The sequence below is a fragment of the Dufourea novaeangliae genome, unplaced genomic scaffold (genome assembly GCF_001272555.1).
Source record: "Dufourea novaeangliae isolate 0120121106 unplaced genomic scaffold, ASM127255v1 scaffold162, whole genome shotgun sequence".
Taxonomy (NCBI): Eukaryota; Metazoa; Arthropoda; class Insecta; order Hymenoptera; family Halictidae; genus Dufourea; species Dufourea novaeangliae.
This window is the reverse complement of record NW_015374046.1, coordinates 1,533,687-1,555,113: the sequence shown is the minus strand read 5'-3', so window position 1 is coordinate 1,555,113 and position 21,427 is coordinate 1,533,687. Positions and strand designations below refer to the sequence as shown.

At 36.0% G+C, this 21,427-nt stretch overlaps 1 protein-coding gene across 1 annotated transcript in view; it reads right to left on the bottom strand.

Moving 5' to 3' along the window:
• Positions 1-21,427, bottom strand: part of LOC107189794 (broad-complex core protein isoforms 1/2/3/4/5-like) — a 43,254-nt gene that overhangs the window by 1,716 nt on the left and 20,111 nt on the right. Inside the window, exons 6-8 of the mRNA XM_015578447.1 lie at positions 13,868-14,046; positions 8,126-8,345; positions 349-463 (exon numbers count right to left, since the gene is read on the bottom strand). Coding sequence (XP_015433933.1) covers positions 349-463; positions 8,126-8,345; positions 13,868-14,046 — 514 coding nt within the window. The remainder of the gene's footprint in view (positions 1-348; positions 464-8,125; positions 8,346-13,867; positions 14,047-21,427) is intronic.

Here is a 21,427-nt window from a genome sequence, read left to right as displayed (position 1 = left end):
TACCCTAACAACTCTCTGATTTCGCATCCGGTTCGTCCGCACGTCACACTTTTCCAAGTGTTTTCCAACCTAGTGGCTCCCCGATTTCGTATCGGGTTCGTCCACGAAACTGGACCTATCCAGCGGCTCCCTGATTTCGCATCAGGTTCGTTCACGAATTTCACCGTCCTAGTGACTCCCTGATTTCACCTTGCGAGGCAGCCTCGCAGTGTCTATACACACCTTTACAATTATATCCATCCCATGCGTGAAACAGGGTTATTCTTAAGTCGGACAGAATATAGGTGCCTATTGTTAGAGGGAAACATAAAATGGGAGAAAGTAAATTGGAAATGGAATTCGACTCACCAAATGTATCTAATAGATTTCATCTTGAGGGCCGTCGAATTCTCCTTGCACTTGTAAGCCAACACTTGCTTCACGCTGCTCACGTCCACTGTTGGAAACCTCGATGTCACGTAGGCTTTAAAATTTCAATGAAACATGTATTGAGTAAGAAAATTGAAAAAGGATTCATTCGTAACAACGTAGCGTGACCAATTTTATCGGCTCAGCGAGACAAATTCATAAAAAAATATTTACGGGCAACCTTCGTAATCGTACACGCGTTTACTAAAAATTCGACATTTCGTGTCCACTGTAAAAATAGAATTGATTTATACAGGGTATTCCGTATTTCTCGACAAATTTTAGAAGCATATTCTGTCATTCGTAAGTAAGAATAAAAACGTTGTATAAATTCTATTATATGCAAATCAACTTTTACGAGGTCAATTTAATCGTCTTCGTTAAATATACATGTCACTTTTATTTTATGAGAACTACAGTCTCTCGAAGTTGCATCAAAATCGGCAATTGTCAATTTGGGATGTTCCTTTGTAAGAGAAAAATTAACAATGACATAATTGCGTTCGTTTCTGAGTTATTAATCGTTGAAAATACGGGGAAGGCACGAATTCATCTGGCGCGTCAGATTATACTGGGTGATTCCCCCACTGCTAGGATCGAACGACAAACCGCCTGCTTTGTCGTTTAAGTGCTGTAATCCTAAACGTGTCATCGGTAGCTTACCCTTGCTGAGCAGCCTCATTGATCGCTACACATGTATAATACACCTGGAACGATAACTATGAGTATTGGGGGGTGACGCTGCCTGTTAAACAGAAAACACTGTGTGAGAGATATCTTTATTTCACTCTTACACACATCTCTTCTGAACGTAGAATCGCGTCTACGTATATCTGCCTATATCCAAATTTTCTATAGGATAGTAAGTAAATTTACTACAGGATAGTGTAGTAAAGGATGAAGGTACACCCACGAGAAACTCGGCTTCCACTAGGGGAAAAAGTAACGTAGGGGTAAGGGCCTCCTACCGCTTGATAAATTTATTTCAAATACTGAAATAAATGTTAAATCGAACATGAATTTGGCATAAATTTCAGTAACTTTCTTTTTTTTTTTAATAAGTCTTTCCCTTACATCACTTTTTCCCCTAGCAGAAGCCGAGTTTGCACGCGAGTGTACCCTCCCTCAAAAAAGTGACGTAGGGATAGGGGCTTCTACCATTCGGTTTCGGAAGTTTCTGACATTTATGGCAAATTAACATGCATTTTAACATTTTTTTTCAATACTTAAATTAAATTTACTAAGTGGTAGGAGACTTTTCTTCTACGCCACTTTTCCCCTAATGGTAACCGACTTTGCTCGTGAGGGTACCTTCGGTACAACTATCTCCTTTGGTCCCGGCTAATTTAGGGTTTTCCGAACTCTGTTATCGTTTCAGGTATAATAAAGTTCAGTGAGCAGCCTATGTGCGTGACAGAAACAGAGCGAGAACTTACACTCTCTCTGTCTCTGTCACAGACATAGACTGATCAGCAGGTGTAACTAGCAACCCTTAAATGGCAAAGCAGGTTACTTGCCTTTCGACCCTATGTAGCAGTGGACGAATCACTCTGTATGTACGACACTACTCAAACAACTAATACACGACTTCGGTCGAAGATCTAGTTAAATTTAACGAATAAAATAAAACGAAATCAATATATTTATGTACTTCACGTGCATGTCGTCCCTGTCTTCAAAATTAAGAACTCCGAAACGAAGCCTCAAGCGCAATTTCGTTATTCTTGATTTTCTGCTTAGTTTGACGACCAACGAGGTATAGGAATAGTCCTTTTATCCAATGTATTCCTTGTCACCCCATTTCCATTTTAGTGTCACTACCCACCGTAAATTCACTGTTCTCATAACAAGAGGTCACTAAAATCACAGGCTTTTAAGGTGTCGGAACTACAGTTTAGGTGGGCTGCCAACTCCCATAAGATTAAAGGTCTATACTTATACCTTGTCGGTGTTTTCACATACAGGGTGGGCCGGAAATCATAATACAACCGGGCACGGGGTGATTCTATGTTAAAAAAGAAGAAAATATTTGGTATAACATTTTCTCATTCGGGGCTCTGTTTTCGAGAAAATCGACTTTAAAATTTGTTCAACTTGCAAACGATTTAGTACAATTTGCTTGTTGTGCATTTCACTACTGCGGTTGTCTCTGCCCGGGACAGTGTTTATAAACATTGATAATTGTGTGGATAAAACAAACGTGTTTCTACTGATTACTCGTTTTTTATTCTTTTTTACTACTAATACACGACAAGCAAATTGTACTAAATCGTTTACAAGTTGAACAAACTTTAAAGTCGATTTTCTCGAAAATGGAGCCCCGGATGAGAAAATGTTATAACAAAATATTTTTTTCCTTTTTAACGTAGAATCACCCCCTGCCCGGTTGTACTACGATTTCCGGTCCACCCTGCATAAAATCCCACTTTGGAAAAGTGTCGCACATTATTATTAATACATTTACATTACATAGGATAATCGATTAAGTTGTATGTACAGTATGGAAACACAATTGAAGTGGTGAAATTATACAAAACAGCCTGTAAAAAGGAACGCACTGAACGTTCTGACCTCAAAAATCTTTGTTTCTATTGATTATGTTAAGTCGGCGCATATGATATGCTGGGTTTACTGGTTGGTAGATTTTAGACCTTTTTAGCCTTCATCTACTTTCGGCTGTGTTTTCCTGCATGAACAACTTTAGTGATAACTTGATACCATATCGAAAATCTTATACCATAAATCAGTAAAAAGCTTACCCTTATATTTAAATAGAGTAACATCAGGAGGATAAATATGAGATAGATTTATAGAATTTCATTTATAAAACGATCTCATTCAAACTAACTTTATATAATACTATTCCAAAAGAAATATGTACAGAGCTTCTAAGCAATATTTCATCCATGTAGAGGAGAGTCATGCAGTATCGACAGTTCTAAGTTTTCTTGTTATTTCTTGGGCTAAAGTCGGTAAAGATTAAAATTAAAAAAATGATTTTGTGACACAAATGGAACTTACTAAAAAGAGGGAAATTAATGTTGTGAACTTCAATAATAAGAATTGAGTATTTGCAAGAGTAAAGAAATTATAATTTAAAGGAAACAAAAAATTGTTATCCAGTACCGACCAGTTACTTGGTAAGCAGATTTTTAAGTCTAAATGATTAATAATGTCAGTATAATGACAATTATCGAAAGGGATGCGAGGTTTGAGTGTGTCTTGTAGGTGTGGGTACTTAAAAAGGGTCCCATTGAAATCACCGACATAGACATTATCGACAGTTTTCACCGACAACAATTCACCGACACCAACTTAATCGACAACAGCTTTGACCGACACCAGACTTGATCGACAACAGCTTTACCCGACATTATTGACCGATAATGACATTAGTCCAATTACTATTCGTCTCATTTGCTTCGTATTTTTCTTTTTTCATAGCTTAGAGTGTAGTAGATTTATGGTAGTGAGAAGAAACACAGGTAAGGATACAGAAAGTATATTGCCAGGTTTATACATCTGCGTATGTTAAATACAAAATGTCATTTTCGAGAAATGAAAAAAGAATAAATACAACATAAATCAATATAACGAAAATGTTAAATCAGGAAAGATAGACTGAAAGAGGAACGCATTCAAGGAATTGTGAATAATCGTCAAGAATATAATATCACAAACTTTTCGCAAGCATTACCTGACAACATTACTTTATAATAAATTGAACATAGTTAACATTGTCGTGATATTGATTTGTCTTGTGTGTATTCTCTTTTCATTTCTCGAAAATAATATTTTGTATTTAACATACGTAGATGTATAAACTTGACAATATACTTTCTGTTCCATTATCCTTAACTGTGTTTTTTCTCACTACCGTAAGTCTATCACACTCTAAGCTATGAAAAAAAAAAAAATACGAAACAAATGAGACGAATAGTAATTCGACTAATGTCATTATCGGTTAATAATGTCGGGTAAAGCTGTTGTCGATCAAGTCTGGTGTCGGTTAAAGCTGTTGTCGATTAAGTCTGGTGTCGGTGAATTGTTGTCGATTAAGTCTGGTGTCGGTGAATTGTTGTCGGTGAAAACAGTGTCGATGAAGTCTGTGTCGGTGATTTCAATGGGACCCGCTTACAAGAGGGCAGAATAGAGCGCATGGTTTGGGGCCAGTCTGTTGGATGGAAGTCGAGTTGCCTGTTGTTGTCATATATTAGTTGTTTGTCGTGCGTTATAATTTAGTCGTTTTGTTTTCCATCGTCTTTTACTGTAATTTCATATTAAATATAGTTTATATTATTATTATTTGTTGTGTGTCGACCGTTTTATTACCCGCACCCTTATATCTTCCCTACAAGACCATCATAAGTATTGATTTTGAGCAAAAACGGATTTCAGAGGATATTGCACAGTTCAAAGAGTACTCGCGCAAGGCACAATTCAATTTTCCTATCGCATATACCACACGGTATATCGAGATTACCTTTTATTTGTGACGCGAACAATCGTTTCATTTTGGGCCATGAAATTTGTAAATCACGTTGAAAGAAATTGAAATAGTATAATACGTATCATATACTTCATAATACAATTAACTAACATTGAAAAATGGAAGAGACTATTGTAAGCATGTGCGCTTTTATCTGGTGCAAAATACACAAATGAGAAGTCATTTGACTACACACGCTGCTATTGTTGTCACGTTTTGCCCCACCATTAATTGGAATAAATAATAGGATATACTTCGAACGATAAAACTATTCCATTGAACGGAAAGTTTTTACGTTTTCTATGGAACTTCCATTCTAGTACAAAATTAATTAAAACGCATTCTGTTGTTTTCTTATCTATACAAGGTGATTCTAGTAATTGGGCTCCATTCACTTGGAACAGAGATATAATCCAGAAAACTTTGAATCGTTAACAAGCACCATCATCCGATTGTATTATTTTTTTCACAAATACATCAGTGCACTTAAAAACTGCAATTACCTTTTTTGTTTTAAATACGTTTAGGTTTTGCAACATTAGAATTTACGTACTACGCGTAAAAAATTTGTCGCACCAAAATATATGAACAATCACCATACAATTGGTACAAAAAGTTGGATCATGATGAAACTTAGTTCACATTACTCCTCCATGACAAGAAATACGTATATCAAATTTCAAGCGAATCTATGCAGAAATAAAAAAGTTATGATAAAATAATGAAGTGCCTGTAAAAATTATTCACACACTGTACAGGAATGTAATAATGATTTAAAAGCTTGGTAATTATTTACTTTTGCGATTCCTCATCGATTTTCATAACCTTCAAAAATGTTGTCAAGATCGTCATTTTAAACAACTTTATCCTGTACACGTTACCGCCGCTCGGCTATAGTTTTTAAGATATTCTCAAAAATATATTCGATACTACATTCACTAGAGTCTAGAGTTATCCTACCATATGCCTTCCGGTTGTATCGCGGGGTAACAATGTAATCGAAACATTGATCTTCCAACTTCAAAAAAAAATTTAATAAATCACGAGATAATACTCAAATGTAACAGTTTTTCAAGGGGATAATTTTATTTTGTAGTCGAGTTGATAAATAATTTCAGACAGCCAGTTGTATACGTATTCGAAATGTACAGCTGAGAATTCAAAATTGTACTGTGTCGAAATATCAATGTAACTGTATATGTAACTCTGCAAAGTTTCGAATCGATATATTCAACAAATTTCTTACTAAAATGTACCAGAGATACCCTGTTTTTTCGTACGTCTACATAGAACCAGAGTTGGGCCAAATTTTATTCGAATAATACACAGTGAAAAGCAGCAGTACCTAAGGGTGTCGTCCTGAGTTTTAAACAGTTAATGAGATTAAATGATTATTCAACAAATATTGATTCATTCATAAAGAAATATTAATTATTATAAAAATTGAAATTTCCACGTTTAAATAAATAAAAATGACTAAATACTTTTTCTTATCATTTATACGTTATTCGAAACTTTTTATCTAGATAATGAGTTTGCCCATTTCTGCATAGAACAACCCCTTTAAAATCAAGCTCTATAGTTACACACAAGAAACGTAAACAGTAACTGATGCCATATGCAACTACTACAGACAGATTTAGTATACCTTCATATACACGTTCGGTATATCGTTCGTTACTTGCACCAAACACTTCTACGGTGAAAAGGTTCGAACAACCCGGCTGAAGCTAGACTTTCCCACGAGAAAATTCAACGTTTTTATAAACTGAAATTTCAATTCTTGAACGACCTATTTTCGTCCCAAGTAAGTGTTTAGACGTGGCTGAGAGTAGACGCCGCTTTATTCTCGGATATCCTGTGTTTACTGTGTTTTTTGATTCGCATATTTCTCGATCCTCTTTAATGTTTCGTTTCACCTCGTTGGATCAACCGTTCCGCAAAGTTTGCAAGTATTCAATACGTCGAAACGTTCCATACATAACATTCAACCTTTATGTATCGTACGTCAACAATATTTCAGACGTTCAAATGCTGAAAGCAACCTTGAAACAGTAATACAATAATCCCTCTGAACGATGAGCGTAGAAGCTATTAAGATAATTAATATGTGGACTATCAGAGTAGTCACCGGTGAACGTAGTACATGAAGTGATCCTTTTCTTTGTTACAAAACACCATAGCAATACCAAGCAATTTTTCATGTAACATATATAAATACGTCACATTTACTTCGAAATGTTATGGCCACAAATATCAGAGGGAGGCGTAATTTTAGTAACTATTCTCCATCTGTGTATATCAAATTTCAAGCCATTACATAAACAAATACAAACACGGCATTTTAAACACACAATATTCCGGCGATGCGATCATAAAACGTTATGTTATAACGCGAAATTGTTACGACTTACTTTGCCGTTCCGCGTGAGAATACGAGTGTCGCTGAAACTGAAGTATCCGATACACGGGGAAAATCGGTTTTGAAGGTTCATTGAGTCTGCATATGTTTGACTGGGAATGTGGTTAAACGGATATAAAATTTACAGGGTGATTCATGAATGTCGATACTTCTGGGGGCAGAATTTACCCGCTAAAGCAGTGGTCGTCGACCTGGTCCCTACCGCCTACGATCAACGGCGATTCAAGCTTTCACGGTGGGCAGTGGAAGTTTTCGTCCGTGGTTACAAATTTTGTTTTTCCTCCATATATCGAATACATTTCTAACAACTTCGCGAGTTTGACCTTCTAACCCTCCAAGTACTGAACCGCGAAGGCTAGTGATGGATCAATTCTGAAAAAGCACCTTAACTATGTCATCGAAGAACGATTTTGTTTAACAAAGATACAGCCCTTTAAAGAAAACCTATATTTTTCAAATGTTTTGTGTACGGTAATATATGTATATATGGTATAATATATATAATCGAAGGTCGTCAACGAACCCTTGTCCTTATGAAGTTAATAATTTAAAAGTTAGATTTATCACCTTATTAACTGAGATTTAATAAGTTTCAGTTTATTAAATTTCAATGAAATTTGGAGACATTCGAAGAAGTTTTCATAAAATTTTCATAATTTTCATTAATTATCTTTATCGAGAAACTAATATCCGTAGTTTTCTTTTCGACTGCGGCTTCTATGCAGTTTTACACCTCATTACGAAATCCGACACTTTGCTAGATAACGAATAGGAAGTGAAAAGGTAGAATATTTGGAAAAACTCACATATGATGGCCTGCACTTTGGCCTTATCTAGCGCAGGTTTCACCGGTCTCTCGGTGGCAGTTCCAGCGCGGCTCCATCGTTGCCCTGTAACCGAGCAGGTGGCTAACTCGGTGGGACTGAACAAAATTGCCGCTAGACCTCGAGTCAATTTTCTGTAATCGCTCCATTTCACAGCCCTCAGTTGCTCCTCGCAAACTGCAATCCCCTCTCCCAAGTGCACCTACCAATCACCATACATATTTGTGAGAAGCTTTTTGAAGATATCCATGTTACGACTGTTCAAAAAAGGGTAGGGGTTATAGCCCGATAAGGGGTCAAAAAGAAGGCTTAGATTGAATTGGGCTTGTGATGTGCTGTTAAATAGCTTATCAAGAAAAAACAATCTCTACCAATTTACAACCCCCTATCTCGGCCAGGAGGGTAGTAACGGGGAAAATCCGGATTATTGGATTTTCCTCTATTTCATCTATTAAATGACATGAAAAAATTCTGTAAAAAATCTGAGGGTGACCGGGACACGTGTTAGAGAATTTTTCCGATGTTTTAGATGGGACCCCTAATTATAACAAATTTACAATGTTAAAAAGTGATGAAAAATACAGTTTTCTTACTGAAGTTTGAAAGTGACTAGATTTATACAATTAGAGAAATGATATGTTATCAGAAGTATTATCCTAAATTTTTGTCAGATTTCTTGGTATAGTGCACTATAGTTGCAAAGACCAAAAACAGATTTTTTCGACGATTTTTCGTTGAAGAAGTAATATTTTTAATTTTTGTATTTCTTCTATTACGTAAGTATTTTACACTATTTTAAATATTTCTACACCTAGCAACTTATTACGTTATGATTACTAAATTGAAACTATGCTGTATCCCTCATATTCTAAAGTTTTACCCTACTCCCAAGAGCACCATCGGTACAGCGGATAAATGTTCTACCACGGAATGGCTGCGAAGTTTTTTAACGTACGTTTGATCCGCACATACGAATATTTTTGTGTTTTCTTAATTTATTTGTATAAAAGTAAAACTTCTTATAAGTTACGAAATATGCGTGAAATACGATATCACGTACAAGTATAAACATATAAGTACAAAAGTGGAAAATTGTTTTTGTTTTCATATTTCAATAAACTATTGATAAATGTACAGTTTTTGAATACAATGATCTCGTCTATATCTGTTACGGTTAAGAATTTGTATGTAAAATAACAATGAAATCATTTTATTTATAAATGACGAGTCGTAGGCAATTTTTTTTATGTTCTGGATAGTGTAATAGACCCGGGTTACCTTGAAATCACCGACAATATTTTCATCGACACTGTTTAATGACACCGAATTTCATCGACAATGTTTATTCCTCGATACGTTGGAATCATCGACAATATTTCCATATACACCGTGTATACCATGGACCTGAAGGACGGTGCATAAAGTACACTTATTGACGGGGAAGGGAAAAACTGAGAGCAGCCGCGAGGGAGCTGTTCAACCGCCATGAGAGGGACGACTAATAGTGCCATCTATGCCGTACCAATTTCTCGCGGAACAGTGTTTAAATTTGATCATTCGTGCTTAATACGTTGTACAATGCACTTCGGCATTTTCGAGATCGATTATCGACTACTAATAATTTACATTTTTATAACAATTTTTCGCCTTCAAATATAATATTTTCATTACTTTACTTAGAACTACAATAATATACATAACTATACACGTGAGTTTCTGTCCAATGGTTTCACACAATAACGTCACCAGGATCATCACAAAGGATGCCATAGAGGACGCCATTTTTAATAATTATACTTGGCTGTAGAGGACACCACCAGTAGTCCCTCTCATGACGGTCGAAAACCGATCCCCCTTCCGTCTTTCGGCCTGCCTCCGCAGAACTATCCACAGTCTTTCCTAAGGACAGTACCTAAAGGACAGTACTTTGTTCTGCGGGGGTGTGCCGAAAGACGGAAAGGGAATTAACCGTCAGTCATCTTGGGAGGCTAAATTGGTAGTGCACTTTGCAGGCGAGTTTAATTATTAATACTAGCGTGGCTTGGCGTCCTTGGCGTGTCTTGGAGTACATTTGATTTATTTATAAATCTAATTATAAGAATGCCATCTTGCATTGTGAAATAACTGTATAATCATAGAATACACCTTAGAAAATGTATCATACAACAATATATGTTAAAGTAAGATACCACCATATGTCTAAACAAAGTGAACATACTTCACACAGTAAAAGATCCTATTTAATAAACTTATCTCGTTTTCTGATCACTAAATTTATTGTGTTATTATTGGATATTGTTATTATAGGACCATAATTCTGTGATGATATATAGGTACTGTAATTATATAAATCTAGGGTTTTTAAGATTTCAATAAGAAAAAACACTTTCCATGATTTCTGCGTTTTTGATATTTGACGACTAGGATTATGAACCAAAAAATAGCAAAAAATTCTCTAACACGTGCCTCGGTAAATACCATCGGACAGGCACAGACGAACACGATATCAGATTTTTACGGAATTTTCGCACGTCGCTAAATAGGGAAAATAGAGGAAAAAACGCATAATCAGAATTTTTCCTATTATTCCTCTGAAATAAATGACCCTCCTGGTCGAGACAGAGGGTTGAAACTTGGTACACATAGTTCTTTCTAGGTAAGCTATCAAATGGTATATCACAAGTCCAAATCGGCCTAAGGGCACTTTTCACTTCCTTTATCCGGCTATACCCTTCATCCATAAGGAGGACAAATACGACTATATCCTAACTTTTTTTAAATTTTTAGATTGTGCCCTGCTATTATAAAATTGCATTTCATAAAAACAATTACGAAATAAATGGTTACAAAATTTTTGTTGAATTAAAATAATTTTTATTAGGTACTGTTAGGTCTCCACTAAAGTCACCCACAAAGTTCATATTGATCAGTTTCTTAGTACAACAATTTAATGAAAAAAGGCTGACACTATAGTTTAAATAGCTGTAAAATCAACAGTTCTTAAAATTTTGAAAAATCTTTCGTGATACGTTTATATAACACTAAAAACTACAACATATACAAGTTTCAACAAAATCTGAAACGTTACTCCAGAAAGTGTCCGACTTCGCGTGAAATGACACTCTACATTGGATTTTTGATAGATTGCCGCGCGAGGCACTTCCCCTCCTAACGCACTTTCACGCACACAAATTCGCTCACTCAACATGTTGCATATGCCCTCTCTACTAGCACGATCCAGCTCCTATGCAGGCATTGTGGCAGGTCTGGGTTAGGTTATAATCTCGACGCGTTAGAGGGGAGCGCCGGGAAGGGTCCGCGAAGACATCACGGCGCCCCCCATGCGTCACGTCTGCGAGGCAGCTCCTTCCTCGGGGGCTGGGTTGCACATGGCACGCCCCTCCCCCAGAACTTCTTCGTTATCCGACAGTGTCGGGGGGCCACGCCCCGACAACGCTCCTCCTCTGGGCCGCCTATTGCAGGCGGAACGTGCCTCCACACGTCTCGCCCGCGGCCCTGGCAGCTGCCAACGTGCTCGGTGGAGGCTGAGGCTCCCTCCTACACTTTGTTAGCAGCTGCCTTACCCAGAGGGGAGAAACCCCTTTGCGATGATGGGGAGGGAGGGGTGTAGGAATCACTTGTTGCAGAAGGAGGCTAATGCGTTCCACGACCTATCGCTATCGAGTATCGCTCTGATAACTCTCGACAACAAGAGGTCCCGCCCCACCTCCCCCTTCAGGACACGGCGCTCTTCTGCCCACGCTAGACAGTACCCCAGCATGTGCTGCGCCGTGTACTGTGCCTCCCGACAGTGGTGGCACTTCACCATCGGTTCCTTCCCAATGCAGCACAGATACTCACCGAAACACTCATGATCAGTGAGCAACTGTGTCACACGGTAGGTGAGCCTTCATTAGTTTCTGTCCAGCCAAGCTTCTAGGCTTGGCAGAACAGCCTCGACCACGCGCTTGGAGGAAATGTCAGGTTCGGATAACCAGGCCTTCCATCTATCCAGCACGCAGGCTGGAGCCCGGCGTTTCACATCTTGGACCGCCCCCTCCGGCGGGACCATTTCCTCCAGGCTGGGGGCGGAGCTATGATATGACGGCAGAACTTAGCACATAGGGGCACTCGATCATTGCCGATTCCGAGAATTTATCAAGAATCCACTGTATCAAGAGAACGGAAATACCCAAAAACTCTAAAAGCTGATTTCGTCCCTTCAGAGTAAATTTTGGCAGAAAAAATTGCTCTTAGCATACTTTGCTAGGTATCTGCAAAAATTGATGCATTTCGGGTGTCCTTTTCCCTTTGATCGTTGTTTAAGCGCGTTTAAATATTTATAATGCAATAACAATGTATACCATTTTATTCGGGGGAATTCGTAGAGTAATTTGACGTAACACTCAACCGAATAACTATCACCGTTTGATCACAAAAATGTTCAAATTTGAAAATTCGCATTCTCTCTCAAAATCAAATTTCTCGAAAACTGAAGGTACTGGTGGATAATTGTTTCCAGCTACGTATTCAGAACAGAAAGAACTATAAGAAACGGTTACTGAATGTTAAAAGTACAAAAAAATGTTCAAATTTGTTAAACCGTGTTATTACTATCATCACGTGCAAAAAGAAGAATTGACAAAAGTGCGGCGTTAAATAGGTGGAGGGAATATAATAGTTTTGCAGATATTGGCTACGATGGAAAGACTGACATGGTATTCGTTGAAGGCCAAATGACACATAAATATGCTATCATTTTACCCAGGAGTGTATGTTAGAATAAAATATTCTCAAAGCAAAATTAGGTACATAAGGTGGTCCAGGCAACCAAGGTAAAAGTTACTGCTCTTTTTTTGTTGTAATTAGAAACATACATAAAGACTTGTTTACACGTTCGAGTAATTTGCGCACACTGAATTGTCCATGCAAAGGGTACAGTCGGATAAGGAGGTAAAATGTGCCTTTAGACCGATTTGGACTTACAGTATACCATTCGATAGCTTTCCCAGGACAAACTATGTGTAGTTTCAACTCTCTATTCAGGCCAGTCCAACATGTGGCCCGCGGGTAAAAATCAAATCGCGCCCCTACCAGCTTGCTCTTTCAGCCGAGAGGAATGTCCCCCCTCCATATCTACAAGCAGCCCAACGAGATAGTGGGTGGAAGATTTTTGGAGATTTCAAGGTCACCTCTATTCTGTTAGTCATCTATCGGGCGCAATATGTTTTAAACGCGCAATAGGTTCAAACAAAATGTTCCTGGGAGACACAATTCATAATAAGGGGTTTACTTATAATTAAGGGAAAAGTCTAAGCAGTAGACTGATATAAAAGAAGAATGCAGAAAAGCATATGGAACGATAATTATCGTAATTATAATCGGTGAAGAAGTGATTAATCCCTATGTATAACTTTTCCCTCTAATATTCTTATAAGTGGTTTAAAATTTGTGGTTGCCTTTAAAATAAATACTCTATAGATATTTATAATAGATTAAATAGTATTCCCACGTTCCATTGGGTGCCTTTCTCGTATTGTATCTCAAAATTATTAAAGAATGTAAAACTTATATGTTCCTAGCATCATAATATTCGTGAAAGCTGAACAACCATGCCAATAAATGGATGGTTTATGTTAAAAATGGAAAAATTACTCCAAATTAAAGTTCAGCGAATGATGATGCTGATGAAGATGAAAGACGTAAAAGAGATAAGAAATTTACCACGCCATCAGAGGAGGCTTCCTCGAAACCACGAAAAGCAGACATCGCAGCGGGAGGTGTAGTCCTCATATCCAAGGGTAGCCATTCACTCCTAGAGGGTGAGTTACCCTGCACAGATGGGGATCCATGCTTTCCACCTCTCGTGCCCAGTCGCGGCCTGCCGCGACGTACCCTCCGACCTAAACAAGTGTTTTCATACAATCAACGCCTTTTGGTTATTGTGTTTCTCTTCATACTTAAATTATCTATTAACGAATATTTCGTGACGCTCACGCGGATAAATAAATGTAAAATGAAATATTTGGTCAGTGCAAAAGTTTTGATGGGTTTTGCTCCAGATGAGTAGACTAATAATGAATTTAATAACAACTTAATAACAATTTAATTAAATACGTAATGATTCTTTTGTAAGAAAAGTATTGTCAATAGAAATTTTTATTTCAATAAACAGATTTTCTACATTTTATTATTCGGTGGAGTTATATAATTAAATTACAGTGGATTCTTGATATGTTGCCCCTCGATATTTTGCCGCGCGAAGCACAATCCATGCACACGTACTTTTACGCACACAAATTCGCTCACTTAAACGAATTAGTTAAGTGTTAGTTACTCACTTTTCGAACTTAGCATGGAGAGGGCTCTCGATACATTGCCGATTGCCGTATCCTCGACCGCGGCAATATATCAAGAGTCCACTGTGTATGAATCAACATTAGGGCTATTGATTTAAACTCGGTATCTGAGATATCCGAATATATCAGACAGTCGAGAATCTAGATTTGGGAATCGATAGTTTCTTGACCATTTTCGATCGATATCGGCAATGAACGAAATAAACTGTGACAAACTAAAAATGATATTACTTGCATCCTACGATTACATTTGAATATCTTTCGATAATAAAAACGCAAGCAAATGTTATTACCATGTGAACAAATTTCAATACACATATTTAATGTTTTTTTCTATACATTAAATGTATAGCTTGTCACAGAAATATTCGGACTAGGGCTGTTACTGCCCGACCCATTGGGCACGCAGGTACTTGAAAGATACTCGGGAGAATGAAAAATATTCGAATATGTTTCACCCGGCTACCCCACCCGTGTTATTACCCGGGTAATTGCAATGTTTCGAGTCATTTCTATCTTCATGTAAGGTAGTAAAACTATGAAAAAATTAATTATTTTTAATCAGACGTCTTCAATTTTATATAAAAATACAACGATCAGGTGATCATCTAATGACCGTCGGGCAAACATGGAATACTTTCTGACGTTTTTGCCACCGTTATAGGTTAGAATAATATTTATATTTTTGTTAATAGCTATAATACAAGATTACTAATCGCGATGAGGAAAATAAAAGATCTTGTGAACAAAATTTTTCCAAAATTACATCTGAGGTAAATAGAAAAGTAAGCACATAAAAATGCAACTTTTGCTCTCAAAACTACTCGTACCATATCATAAGGATATAAAACAAGCTACATCAAGTTTATAATGCAGTCAATCAAATTGAAAAAGCTACCAGTCTTTCTTTAGAATGTGATTTATGATCCAACTTCGTATTAAATTTCATATTAAATACTCCTCGACCTGTATTCTTTAAAAACATTGAGGTGAAAGATAATGTTGAAAATCCAGAATACTTAACAATAATAACAATAATAAACAAAGCAATTTGGAATATGTTGAATAACAAGTACGCTGAAAAGTATAGGGTTGGCCAAAAAGTTCGTTCGGTTTTTAAGTGAAAATAAAGGACACATTTTTCATTTCCACCAATAACTTTATTGAATAACATATTCACCGTTTTGGTCCACTGCCTCCTATCACCTTTCATCAAGGCAACTTCACAACTCCATGTTCCTAACCACTTTTATCTTTTTGAGCCAAGAACTGTGCCATTTGCAGTCTTCTAGGCAATTAAAGTTTTTCCCACTAACAGAATGTTGTAAAGATCGAAATAAATCCGAAGTCCGAAGGTGCAATGTCTGGTGAATACGGCGGATGATTCAACACTTTCCAGCCAAGTTGTAACAGTTTTTGCGTGATCCTCAAAGAAACATGCGGTTTTGCGTTATCGTGATGGAAGATTATGCGTTTTCTGTTGACTTGCTGTTATTATTATTTTGTTACATTATCACGTTGTACATATGTCTCTCACATAATCAGGTATGTTGAATAAAGCATATTATTTTTTATAAAAATTATGGAAAATCTAAAAGGAAATTAAAATTTTTTAGACTAATCTAAGTGTATTTACGTAATATTTTAAAGGGTGAAACTTCAGGCTAAAACTTCACTTTTTACAATGAGTCGAGGTAAGCTACTGTACTGTTTGTTCACGAAATTATAATAGTTCAAAAATCGATAATATTTTGATCAAGATTAAGTGATCTTTTAATTTTGACGCGTAGTCTATATTTATAATTTCGTCTAGTTACTATACCAAGGGTGGATTCTTCGATCTTTGGCAGATTTTTCGTAGTTTGGCTCAATTTAATGAACTTTGCTAAGTTTTTGTTAAAATTGGATGTGTTGATGTGCTTGATGTAACTAATTAAAAGATAAGTGATAACATATCTAAAATAGTAAGCCGAATCAAGGAACGTTGGGATAAAAATTGTAGACAGCGAGACTATTTTTTAAATAGATTGAATACTGGCTTCAAGGGGAAGATTTTGTTTTATTTGAAGGTCCACTTGATCTTAATAAAATTCCTTCAACAGCAAGCTCTTGTTCTGGTGGGATACCAGTTAAATCTTTAGACGAATGTTCTTATGGAAAAACGTAAAGTGACGAAGATTATAGAAGAAAATTCTGCCAATAAAATCATTTTTACTGCAGAAATAGCTTTACGTTCAGAAGACCAAAATGCTGCTAATCTGCTTAGCAACGCGGAATGTTTTGCCTTCCATTGTAGTTTGTCTTAAGTTATATTTTTTTGTCTATTTTTAATTATTTATTGATTATTATGTACTTTCCTGTTTATTTTATTTTATCTTATAGGTAAAGTCCAATACAGTAATTTTGTTTCTTTCTTTCATTTAATTAGTCATATTTTTTTGTTATTAATATTTTTAGTGAGATAATAAACTGTGATACGGAACAGAGTCGTTTTCTAACGATTAAAATCCCATATAAACTCAATATGTACCGCGAAAAAATAGTTTTGTCCAGGCGCACTCTGTGCACTGCTTTTGAACAGCCGCCATTTTGTCGTAAATTAATTTTTCAAGATAATGAACGATCGGGCACTAGATAATTTCATCTATTAACTAAATTCGCCCGGATTTTTTATTTCAGATACGCGAGGTCGAAGTTACAATGGTCACCGCAAAACGCCCAAAATAAAAACGCCGCCTGGAGATCGCTGATATTTCCCCTATTTATTCATATTTTGCATTGAGGAAATTACTATAAGCACTTTGAAATGTACACTTTCGAATACAATGACGTATATTTAAAAAAATCTTCAAGTTTTTTAGCAGGATCGACGAGTCACACTCGACGAAATTCTCCAACGTTTACCCCCCAATATCGAAGTGAGTCGTGCTTCAGTTGGGAGAATCGTGTCCCGTGATATTCAATACCAATAGGTCTGTGCGAGATGGATTCCGCGATTATTGTCACATGCACACAAAGAACGACGGATGGCTGCTACACGAAAATTCGTTGGACTGTTTGAATCGGAAGAAGACATTCTTTTTTTTGTCGGATTGTCACAGGTGACGAAATTTGGGTGCATTATACAACATCTGAGACAAAGCGACAGAGCATGGTCTGGAAAAAAAACAGAGGAATGTACCCCTCAAAAAAGTCAAGGTGGAATGCTTGGCAGGAAAATTAATGGCAACAGTTTTTTGGGACACTAAAGGTGTGTTGCTGGTTAACTACCTATCACAAGGGACCACCATCAACGCAGACAGGTATTGTGGAGTTTTGAAGAAACTTCGTTTCGCGATAAAGCGGAAACGCCCTGGTTTATTGAACAAAAAAGTGTTGTTGCTTTATGACAATGCTCGTCCTCATGCTGCTTAGAAATCAAAAGACTAGCTGTCATAATTCCGATGGGAGGTTTTCGACCATCCACCGTACTACTCTCCAGACTCTGAAGATCGCCCTAGGAGGTCAACACTTCGAGACGGATGATGAAGTCAAAACGGTGGTTGGAGCCTGGGTAGAAAAACTGGGCACTTTGTGATACGACGAAGGTATAAAAAAAAACTGTTGCCACGGTACCAAAAATGCATTGAGCGCAATGGCGATTATGTAGAAAAGTAATATGACGTTACTGAGTGTAAATAAATTTGTGTTTGAGTTTTCGATGCGTTTTTCGATTTTTGCTTACCTGGATAAACTTACTTTTGAGACGACCCTCGTATAAAACATATTCTGCTTTTATCTAATAACGCATGATAATTTCAATAGTGCGAATCGTTTAGTGAACGTGTTAAACATGGTTTTAATTTTTTATGAAATAAATTGTTCGTGAACCAATAAATTGCATAGACTACTTGAAACAGATTTCAATTATTAAAACTTCTAACTTTTATCAAATTAGTTGAGGTGCTACTTGTTAAGAAAAAAATAAAGGGCCATCTGGAAAACATCGCGACTCTATACGAAAAATTTTGAATAAACACTATATATACCTACTTTTGTGGTTTAATTGAAAGAACGACATTTTATATGCACCAATCGAATACTAGAGAAGTACTTGAAACTAATTTTTCTTTTCTGTAATACTTAAAAAGTTTGATATAACAATATTGTATGGAAAATGTAATGGTACTGTTTGTGGGTTCTCCCATAAAATATATATTTACATTCTAAAACCATTACGAAGTTCATAGAAAAGTCATGAAAATGGTTACTGTTTGATATGTGCGTTTTAACAAATAAAATTACGCAATGAATTTTTATATTTCTTATTAATGAAGGCGACGTTAGCGTCAATTGAAAACTTGTTCACAGATACCTGTCACCTTTCGATACGCATAACGTACACAGATTTCACGATGAAGAAACTTCAAAATGTCACAAATCGAATAAAAAAAAACATGGTCATTTATTTTCACAATTTTTGGCTTAAACAGTATATAAATCGAAGAATCGAATAAAATAGGAACCTAACGCAACAACGCAAAATGATTGAATGTTCTATCATGATGAAACGAAATCTCATAAACACTTGAAACTAATCCAGTATAAATATTCTGTGTTCAAATGATCGTTCATCGATGAGATGTTTGATTAAGTATCGCGATAAGACATTATCTTAATTAACAAATCTATTAACGGAACGATTAATTTGTCAGCTAAGCGGCCTAGTGAGCGATCAGAAAAGGAACTTTATTTAAAAACGTCTGAACCATTTGCAGTCCGGAGAATTTACATGATTTTTAATTTAACAATAAATAATTAACATTCGGCAAGAATTGACTCGATATTTTCACGAGATGATAAACACTGATTAAAATAAGAATTAATTCAGTGACTTTTAATATAGACGCTTTCTTTTTGCTTCGTGTAATTTTGATTTAGTCACCATTTAATCATTTATTGTTTACAGTTCGATTATAATAAGAATTGAAATTTCACATAAATTCATCAATTTACAATAATGCACAAAACTATTTAATCTGCGGATGCAAAAGGTTTACAATGTTTTCTGTCCTGTTGTTATTGCGAAAGTCAATCTGAACAGATAATTGCTCATTCTGATTATTCATACCTTTTCAGCTGCTGCTTAAAGTTGCAAGGTATACATAAAATTTTCCAAAATTTCGTTTTTCATTAATAACAACAGGTAACCAATTTGTTTCACTTTTGTGTAAATATTAATCATACATTTTATTTGAAGTAAAATTGCATGTAAGTGGACAAAATCACGACAGTTTATACTTAAAACTGCAATGTGAATAGAAATAATTCTGTTTGTAACGTAAATAATATTTATTTACTATTCATCACTTGTGTATTATTAAATTGGATAGAAATTATTTCAATGTTACCATTATGGATAATGATACATTTTTAACTCTTAGACAAGTACATTAATTTGTCCACTTACAAAAATACATTTTTCTATCGTATTCTTATACCTGCTATTAACTGACAATTTATCGATGAAACATTTAAATATTAAAGAAAAATTAGAATTATCTGTCCAGAAATCGTTCTAATCGTAAGTACAAAATCTTATTACCATTTGTTATCGTCGACATTAATGTTCCTTCACGCAGCAAAGAAAAAATGACAGAAAGCGATTATTCAGTCGTTCGTGTGAATAATTATGAATTATTATTATTTTGTATATATACGCTATGTCACTCGGGACAGTATATAATAATAGGTCCTACTAAATAAATTCACTTTGAGATTAAAGCGAGAAAAATTTCTACGTCAGAAGCGAGAAAATTCGAAGAAAATCCACCCGAAGTGTTTCCCTTCTATTGTATATACATGCGAACTTTCGTTGACAATGCGAAAATATGCCGAAAACTTCAATCCCGTTCCCATTTTTTCTTTCGTCGTTTTTTGTTCACTCCTGGTAGAAATTTCGGAAATAATTTTAATTAAAGTTTCTGCGCCTAATTTATGGACTTCTTCCCTTTATTTCAAGTAACTACTGGAAAATTCACTTCGTAGATTTTTTGCACAAAAAAATCCCAGACATCTCACAGACGACAAATTTTTTTTATTTCTTTTCAGGTTTTTCCGACCCGTTATCGATTCAAGAATATCTACGCGATATTTCGTATACTTTTATTAAATGTCGAAAAGATTGTGCACAAGTGTCTTTAGAAAATTATGAATAAACATTTCTCGCGCACTTGCATCAGACATTTTAATTAATTTTAAGATTTTTTTATTTTGCAAAAAATCTAGAAGTCTGCTTTTTCTTCCAACTGGCGGTAAAAATTCTATAATCTAATTCTCGTGTTTTTGTTTTTTGTAAAAATGTTTCAATCTAATGTGTGTAATCTACTGCAATGATCCTCGAATATGATATTTGCAATAACTCCCGATAACCTGTCATACACTTGTGAACTCAACGTCGGCTAAAACTTTTTCGCCCCAAATGGTTACTTGTAAGAACTATTGCAATCCTAATCTTCTTCAGATTCTCTGCAAAAATTTCAAAACGCAATGTTCTCAAGTGTTTCGTGAAAAGCGTAAAGTTTTCGAGTTCGTAAATTTCGCAGAAATTTTTCACAACGTTCGAATTTTTATTCGTCGCAAATACTTCTTTAAGGATTCCTTGTTTCCGTGATAATTGTACTGTTTCTCTGCCGATTCTCTTGTAAAACATTCAGAGGGCAAAGTATGCCACTAGTCGAAACTCGAAAACCTACCCCCGTCTTTTATCTAAAAATCATTACTCCATAAATGGTAATCTTCCATTATACGCATATACGTATGTTTCTTTGCAAAAGATTCTGAAGACGGATAGCTCCTGTTTGCTACAGAGATCTTCTGGCTAATCTAATAGACGAGTGCAGAAGTTCTGTTGGTCTTGGGTATTAATCTATAACAACTCCTTTAA